This window comes from Odontomachus brunneus, unplaced genomic scaffold (assembly GCF_010583005.1).
Source record: "Odontomachus brunneus isolate Ranch 3 - 2012 unplaced genomic scaffold, Obru_v1 Obru_scaffold_037, whole genome shotgun sequence".
Classification (NCBI taxonomy): Eukaryota; Metazoa; Arthropoda; class Insecta; order Hymenoptera; family Formicidae; genus Odontomachus; species Odontomachus brunneus.
This window is the reverse complement of record NW_022639487.1, coordinates 2,315,865-2,324,872: the sequence shown is the minus strand read 5'-3', so window position 1 is coordinate 2,324,872 and position 9,008 is coordinate 2,315,865. Positions and strand designations below refer to the sequence as shown.

General features: G+C 42.6%; 1 protein-coding gene across 1 annotated transcript in view; it reads right to left on the bottom strand.

The window, feature by feature from the left end:
• Positions 1-9,008, bottom strand: part of LOC116843969 — a 269,149-nt gene that overhangs the window by 115,794 nt on the left and 144,347 nt on the right. The window contains exons 4-8 of the mRNA XM_032814975.1: positions 7,331-7,569; positions 6,482-6,696; positions 5,152-5,407; positions 2,931-3,185; positions 653-783 (exon numbers count right to left, since the gene is read on the bottom strand). Of these exons, the coding sequence (XP_032670866.1) occupies positions 653-783; positions 2,931-3,185; positions 5,152-5,407; positions 6,482-6,696; positions 7,331-7,569 (1,096 nt within the window). The remainder of the gene's footprint in view (positions 1-652; positions 784-2,930; positions 3,186-5,151; positions 5,408-6,481; positions 6,697-7,330; positions 7,570-9,008) is intronic.

The window sequence follows — 9,008 nt, the reverse complement described above, 5'->3', positions numbered from 1 at the left end:
TCTCTCTCTCTCTCTCTCTCTCTCTCTCTCTCTCTCTCTCTCTCTCTCTCTTCTCTCTCTCCCTTTCTCCTCTCTTTCTCTACCTATCTATCTTGTATCCGCATGATTCCCCCTTGCCACGTGTGTTGTGTCGAGTTAGCTCTTAAACTTCGGAAGTGGAATCTGGATTAAGACGTTCGCTAATGCCAGCCATAGTTCGCGCTCTGATTCACCTTATTCGCTAACACTTTGGATGAATAATTGCCGTCGCTTTAAACGTTCATATGAACTTGGCGAACTTTCGCGTAACTCGCTTCAGGCGTCAAATGAAAATCGTAAATCTCTCGTCTTGCGAAGTGTGTTGCGTGTCGAATTGTTTACGCTTACAGTCACGAACCAAGAGATGAATATCTTCGTGAATCTCTCCTTCCTGCTTCTCCCTTATACGACCGGAGATACGAGCGGATTGAAATGAACTTTTGTCAAACGCGCGGTTAGAATTCCAAGGTGTCGCGATAAAAGATTTACGTTGCGCTCATGACGTAAGAGAAGAGATCGCCGCCAGTCGGTCTCACTCTACTTTCGTAGGATGAATTCTGCTCGCGGAAAGTTTAAGTGACGCCGACTTGTCAAATGTGAAAAAGTGGATGCGTGGAATTTGAGTCTGACTCACCCTGAAACTCCTTTCGCGCTGCGCTGACGGAAGTGACGATGTTTGCGACGTGTCCCAGCACCGTTGCGAACAGCAGCAATCCGAAGAACAGCTGACCAATCACAAAAAGATACTCGCCCTTGCTCCTCGGTCTGGAAAAAGAAGCGGATGAGCACATTATGTCACTCGACCAACATACACTCTTTTCCCTTGGCACTTTTAATCATGATAATCGGGCTGCTTTTACGTCCAAAAAGTTCCATTTCAAATGTTTCTCTTGCGAAAGGCGCAAATAAGAGGATAAAGCGGAAACACGTTGCTCCGTTTATCTTCTCCAGACCTTTATGAAATAATTATTCATCGCGGAGCCGCTTTCGAACCAAATAAGAAGACGCAAAGAGCGGAAGTTCATTGTCGGACGAATACGTCCTACGCGGAAACGTTTCTCACTCTGCCCGCGTATGGATCGAGTGTATGAAGTTGGCACCCCACTTTTTGAAATTTATAATTTTGAAAGTTGTTCCAGATTGTTCTGACTTTGTACCACATTGCTCCAAAGTGATATTGCTTCATTCGAAACGGTTAGAAAGAAAGATAGTATAAGTTTACTCTTGGTCCGATAGACTGTCAAAAAACTTTTTTTTAATTTTTCGGGCTTATAATTAAACTTATTGATTTGTGCTTTTGGAACAATGTTTGAAACAACTAGAACAATCTATATCGGTATCGGAATGCTTTATTTACAAAAAATGGGGTGCCAGGTCAAAAATATTTTTTTCATTTTTTGGACTTATAATTCAACTTACGGATTTGTCCTTTTGGAACAATGTTTGGAACAACTAGAACAATCTATTGCGGTATCAGAATGTTCGATTTTCGAAAAGTGGGGTGCCAGCTCAAAAAATCATTTTTTTTTTGTTTTATTCGAAAACCGTTTCGAATGAAGCAATATTACTTTGGAACAATGTGGTACAAAGTCAGAACAATCTGGAACAACTTTCAAAATTATAAATTTCAAAAAGTGGGGTGCCAACTTTATACACTCGCATGGATTCCTCTGTTTTAAGTGCGCCAACGAAAACACCGATCCATTTGTTCGCGCGCGGTCTCTTTTATTGTCTGGCCGATTACATGATTCTCGATCGAGTCGGCTGTGAGAGCCGTGATGACTTCGGGTTTTCATTTCGCGCCGCTAAATATCGGCCTATAATTGGGACAATCCATCCTCCGTGGGTTTCCAGCGCAAAAACAGAACGGATTCCCGCGTGTGTGTACCAAGTTAAAATAAACGTCATCGAGCGGGACCGGCGTAACCGTGATGCATTTTCGCGCCGGCGTATCGCGACGTATTAAAACGCCGCGTGCGAGAGAGGGAGAGAGAGCCGTCGATTTGGTTAAGCGTTCCGCGTCCGTTCAGACGTTTTTCGGCGGTTCGCATATTTCCCGTGCGTTCCCTGTCGGATTTTATGAAAGCTACATTTCGGGCGTGCTGCGGCTGTAACCGCGACTAGCGGCGACAACGTGTCCCGGTAAAGCGTTTTATTAAAAACTGATCGCGCGGGAATGCGTGGAATTACGTGCGGAACGTTATATGCGGTTAATGATGTCGAGATCCCACGGGTATACCGCAGTGGGAGCGCGAATGCGAGATTAAAAAAAAAGAGAAAGAGAGCAGGAAGAAAAATGGAGAGAAAAACGGTTACTCTAACAATCCCCCGATGACAACGTGTGTGTTTGATGAGCTTTTACCGCCCCACACGTATATCGATATGAAAATAATGCGCGTTATAACGGCGTAAAAGCTATTCTCGGAGGTTGTCGCGATGTTAAAAAAAAAAGGTAAGAAAAATAGGGAAATATCCGAGGAATTATGCGCAGACAGATGGGACACACGAGGGGGGCTGCTATCGTGTCAAATTGCCACATAATTGCAGCCGGCGTTTACGAAATTTTCTTTGCCCACCGTTGCCCGACCGAATCACGAACACATTTCGCGCAAAACGTTTTCATCTTATACGTAATTTACGAAAATGAATGAAACAATTCTGCGGCATGAAAACTTCAACGAGCGCTATACATGTAGTGCTTGGGCAATTTAAACGTTTGAGTGAAAGTTTGCGTATGCGTAAGTAGCGATTGTGCTTCAATTTTTCTTTTCTTTTTGTTGTTTTTTACGATCCTTCAAATGCAGGAAATAATCGTTCCCGTATCTCGGAATAATTCCGCCGAATTTTCGAAAGACTCGCAGCGAGATTCAAACAATGAAAGAATAATAAGAATAGAAAAGAAGGAAAAATACCTGGGCAAATCACCGATGGTCGTCAGAGCGAGAGTACACCAGTAGTAGCTCTGCAGGTACTGCTTGACCACGTCCGCCGTCTCGGAGTCGCTGAACACCCAGTTCTTACTGCCGAAGCCGTTGTTCTTATAAATAATGTGATAGAGGCACCCGTTCCAGTGAAAGATCACCAGTAAATAATGTATCAAGGAGGTGGAGCGAAACAAATTCGGGTAGTTCGTGTGTCGCTCGGTCCTGTCCATGAACGCCCAGAACCTACGTCAGAGGCAAAGAGAGAGAGAGTGGGTTGAGAAAATTGGCGGAAATTCCGGCGGTCGCGGCGATAAATTTCGGAATTCCTCGTAGAACATCGCCGCAGGGATTTCGCGCGGAGCGCAACGAACGTTTTTGGGCCAACGAGCGTTTCTTTCAATCTTCGCGCAAGTTCGACGACGGCGATGAAGAAGAATCCAGGTCGCGAGCCTTCAACAGGTTAAAATACGCTTTCCGTTCAGCCTTCTTGTTTTATTTATTATTTACAAGCGCGGCTCCGATCGGTTGTGTGCGCGGCTGGAACGATGCACGACGATTGTCGACACGGAATCTTCAGCTTCGCAGGAAATACCGCGATCCTCTTACGCGTTGTTCCCGTTAAAGGATAAAGGCCGTGACATACGGAAAAACGTAAGAAGATAGGCCAGCTACCGTCGGTTATTCGGAGAATGTAAGGAAATTCGTCGACTGTAGTTGATTCATTCGCTTACTCTCTTAAACCTTCTACCGCTCAAATTAATTTCTCATGTTTCAACATTTTTTCATGTACATAGGATATTTAAAACTAAAATACTCAACACATATAAGTGAAATTTTACTTTTTTAATTTCCTATTTTCTCAAAATAGGTTTATGACTCTGAAGCCACGTTGGGCAGTTACTATCGCCGCCAACATACTAACAGAAGGCAGCCAAGTATTCTGACTTTCACGTCACATCGGTCAAGACAGGAACAACATTCATATTGGAGATAAATAATGATGAAACCGGATTGTGACTTCAAAGTCACAGTGGGCAGTAGAGAGTTAAAGTGAATCAAGTTCTGATTGAAACAGCAGTAGGATCATTTCACTGGATATCAGGGAATATTTACTGATTTTCAGCGAAAATACTTTCACTTTACCGTTTCGTCTAACATCCAACTGATTAAATCCTACTCCAAAATCTGTAGTACGCAAATTCGTTATGTGCTATATGAAATTCAACTTTCTGCGCTCGTAGTGAGGGAATTAATGCTTTCGTACAATTCGCATGCGATGGCACTCTTTGTGTTTGCAAACTGCATCAATAATGGTAACAGTCGTTAATATTAACTGATCCATTTAGCGGGATTTTACTGATTACAGTATTATACTTTTAACCGAATCGCCAGTTGTAAGTATAGTATTTCAATGAAGTAACAAGAAATAAATATAAAATAAAAAAAAAATAAAAAGATTTAGTAATACACAATGATTGTACTTTAGAGAAAGTACAAGCTTTACTGCTTACGTGTTTTTCTGTATGCTCTCTGGCTTAATATTTTAAGGAACAACACAAAACGTGCGGCTGCTCGTTTAACGTATTTCTTTTTCTTACATTCGTTTTTTTCTCTTTGGTACAGCCAGATCGTCGATGTTTGCACCGGGATGTAAACGCTCGCGCGCGAAAGATCAGCGCCGCATTATCGTGACTTTACTCACGACCCTCAAACTTTTACAATCCTTTTCAATCTCGGCTTAGCCCAAACAAGTCTCGCTCGGTGGTGTTCCACGAAAGGAAATCCCAACTTTTCGCACTTACACATTTCCCGCGAGCCAATTATGGCGCGGTGAGCCGAGTCGAAAAGGGAGGAAATTCGCAATATCGCCCGATTTCATTTATCACCTCGAAACTCGTGTATTTGACTTGTTGGGATTGAAATAAAATTTCTGCGCGTGCTTTTTCGCAAATATGAAAAGAAAATAGTACTTTGGCTCGTTGTGCTCCGCTTAAATCCGCGCGGGAAATCAATGCTCCTCGAGTACGCACAAATATCATATCATGCATTATAAATTCATAATCTCCACGCTACACGTTGAAGAAACTGAAATTCTATACAAAATACAAAATTGTACAGAATTCCGTGCTGACTCCGAGTTGATGCTACGTAATAAAAGGTTGGAAAAATCGTGAAGAAACTGAATATATAAATATTGAATGACAATTACCGGTAAATTTTTACGAGTCTAAAACTTCGCAGCATACTGTTAAATCCTATAGATAAGTATAAAAAGTCGAGGGGCAGCAGGCACAGGATGTCTATGTAAAACGTGGTGCTGTTTGTGTAATGATTTCTCAGTTTCGTGGCGTCGGTTTGCAGCACGCCGTCTTCCAAGTATCCCGTTCGAATGTGAAATATTATGTCGAGCACGTATAAAAAATCCGAGAAGTAGTCCAGGCAGAACCACACCCAACGGGTCTCTCCTGCATTTGCAAACAGATACAATTTTAATGTGTATATTCATGATCGATTTTTATAACGTTTTTTTTGGGGGAGGGGGAATTTTAGCAAAACATATCTATGGAATATTTCATCCCCCGGGAAAAATTGTATAAATTCTTGAAATTTAATTCGTTAAAATCTTGTTCATTGCCATTCGGTTATAACTCGAGAGCTATTAATACTTGGCTATTGGCCGCCATTACATTTAGTTCCACCTTTTGCGGAATTTGTGAATTGCAATTGCAAAAAAAAAACACGATTCCTACCGTACTCAGCAAACGTGAAATGTGTTTTGTTGATATCGTTATTTTCTATTTAATTTGCAAATAATTTTACGAATTATTGTCCGCTACATCGGCGCTCGCTTTAACATTTAATTAAAGTAGACGTTAAAGTTGAGCGTTTCAACGAAAATTTAATTCGTTTAATAACGTTTGAAACTCTTGGATATGGAATGTCATCAAGAGCAATTCATAATTTTGGAATGCTTTCACGCCTATAAATTGAAGAATGTATACAGAGGGCGCAATATAACGATTCTCATAGGAGCGTTTTAATTTACTTTATAAAATATTGTCCTGCCACGTTCCGCCCACTCTCTACATAGCGCGTTCAAGCTTAAATCCATACATTTAGCATAAATTTAATGAAAAACATTCCTTCCTTTATGCTGCGCACGTCTATTTACGAATAAAAAATTGACAATCGCGAGATTTTTAAACGTTAAAAAATAGCAAACACGAATTGTTGCAATTTATCATGGAAATAGGGCGTATCATGCGAAAGCAGAAAGGGCAGGGTTTTGTACATATCCTAGTCTCAGGACATTCGCGTTTGCTGGAACACCTCATTTACGAATTAATCAATGTAAGACTGAATTTCTAAAATCTCTTCCCGGCCTACTTTCGCGATTTGTTTAATTTTTTAAGGAAACAGACTCGCGCAGTTCGAGTCCTCATAAATTCCTGATCGTGGAGATCCGAGCCTAGAAGCCTCACGTATGAAACGCCCGCGCCCTACTCGATCAGGAATTCGTGAGCGCGTTGCGAACTAACCGTTGATCTCCTGGAAGGCAAACCTATAGATGATCACCCAGAAGTTGTAAAGAAAGGCAAGGGAAACCACCATCGACCAATAGTAACAGAGACGTCCCGCAGGATCGAAGATGAAGGACCAGTTCGGCGCGCCCGTGCGGAAACCCCTCGATCCTGGTTGCCCGGGATAGCCCCTACTACCGTGTTGTTGCTGTTGCTGCTGTGCCGTGTACCTCCTGAGACAGTAATTCAACGAACGCGCGTTGATTAATTGCTGCCGTGTCTAGCCGCGGTTGCGCGACGTGGCCGATCATTTTTCGTTACTGCTCCCGCTGCGGCGTTAAAAGTATCGAACGCACGGAAGCGGCCGTGGTGGGAAAGATTCGCGCGCTTTCCGCCGCGTGCACTTCGTAGCGGCTCGTCTAGTTGCCGGAGATAAAGCTCCCGTCGCTTAGTCAGGAAGACTCGGTACCGCGTAATCTCGCGTTGTCCTCGCAACAAACCAGTGTCCTGGCGGAGATACTTCCCCGGAGCTAAGAGAAGCCCGTGGCGAAGCAATTGAACGATCTTTAGAAACGCCGTCGCGCAGCATTAACTAAACCTCCAAGAAGTCCCTTGAATATTTATGATCCCTCCGCTATATTCATCCTCTCTTGGATTTTCACTCGGCGGATTTTATTTCACTCCATGAAAAGCGAAATTAGCATCAAATTGAATTTTTCCACGAATATCCGTCTTCCCCTCGAAATATTCTCGGTAACGAGATTCTTTCCCGGGGGTCAATCGGCGGACGGGACTTTGTGATATTCGCCAGTAATTGAAACACTTTGCGATCAGTCGGCAGGTCGCGATTGCCAATCGAGTACTCACGTCTCGGTGCCGTTGCAGCTGCTGTTGCTGAGATGATTGACTGACGCCGGTGTGTGCAGATGTGACTGTTCGCGCGACGGCGTGAGAGCAACCGCATACGGTAGCTTGAATCTGCCCCTTAGGTGGTCCCTCCTCTTCGGCTTACGGCACAGATCGAGCTCGCTCGCTCTCCGATTCACGTACGCGTCGTGAAGCGAGTCGCGCGACGAGCTGAAGTAACGCTGCGAAACAGAGTACACCTGCACCAATTAGGATGCACGAAGCAGCTTTCCGGTAGAGCGATGTTTAGGAGAGACTAGAGCTTTATGGCCTTAAAGGTGTGTTGCTCATATGCATTTCTAAAATATTTATCTTGAGAGGAAAATAGTGAATACAAGATCGTGAAATGGAATATAAATTTTAGAATATAAATACTTTTCCCCTGAGTTTCATTAAACTCGAAATAATATTACAGTTAAAAATAGAAAAAAAAACTGATCAGTGCAAAGTAAATTTTTCAAGCTTCTCTAAATTTTCTGTCAATATTCTCTATCGTGACTAAATAAAATTAACCAATGTGTTACTAACTAGAATGAAATTTCTTGCAAATGTACATGTTTTTGGTAATAAGTACAATTTTTATTCATAAAGTAATTGAAATCGAGCATATGAGCGAACGAGGTAAAGTTGGTCCATAATTAAGGACCAGCAGGAGAGCTGTGAAGACCTCTCGAACGAGACTCTAGAACTACTAATCAGGATACATATTTTATGCATGGCCTTCTTACCCTGCGTTACTGAACAACTGAACCCGGTGTGAGGACGCTATGTTGTATTAGTTATTATAAAATAGGGTCATGGCGGGCATTAATACATAGAAGAAATTTGCTTCTATCATGTCTACATAGTCACTGACAACAATTGGTTGTCTGAGAAGTTATAACTTCGAAATTCTAAAATATAGGGCATCTCGCTCTGATCTCCTCTGCACAATGCGGAAGCCGCCCCGGCTACGTTCGCATATCCTCCCCTTTTCATCCTCGACTTCCCCGGCTGTTGATACGCGCTAATACGTCCCTTACTGATCCATTTTGCTGCGAATAGCCGTTTTTCGCACAAGTGCTGGTTCAACAATGCCGCGGTTGACTAATATATTCGTCGTATTTTGCTCAACCGTTGGCTGCGTACGAACGCGTGGTCGCACCGGCTGTTTTTCATTTTCCCGGAGATCCCCTTCATATTTTTCGCGCTGGTTTATTCGAGTTCCCGTGCAGTATCCGAACTATCGAGATATGGTCTCTCTATGCGGTGGTATCGAAGCGGCTCGAAACTGCGAACGTTGCTGTTTCGCTCGCTCGGGATTGTCGCTGCAAATTTTCTTTTTTTCTTTTTTTCGTGTCGGATAGTTCGATATTAAGCGCGCTTGCCGCGGCGAATTCGTGCGCGCATATGAGGACATATAATTTGATTGTTCTGTTTTTATGAAGTCGACGGAGAAATATTTAATTAACGCAACATAATAACAGAAATCTCTGTGCCGTTCTTAATTATCTCTTATTCTTTTATGTTTTCCTTTCTGTGACAACAAGAATTTATGTAATATCTCACGTAGAATTTGTTTGTCAGATCTTAAAAAAAAAACTACGTTTTAATATCAACTTCAATTCTTTTGGAACACGATGCTCTTGGAAAAACTCGT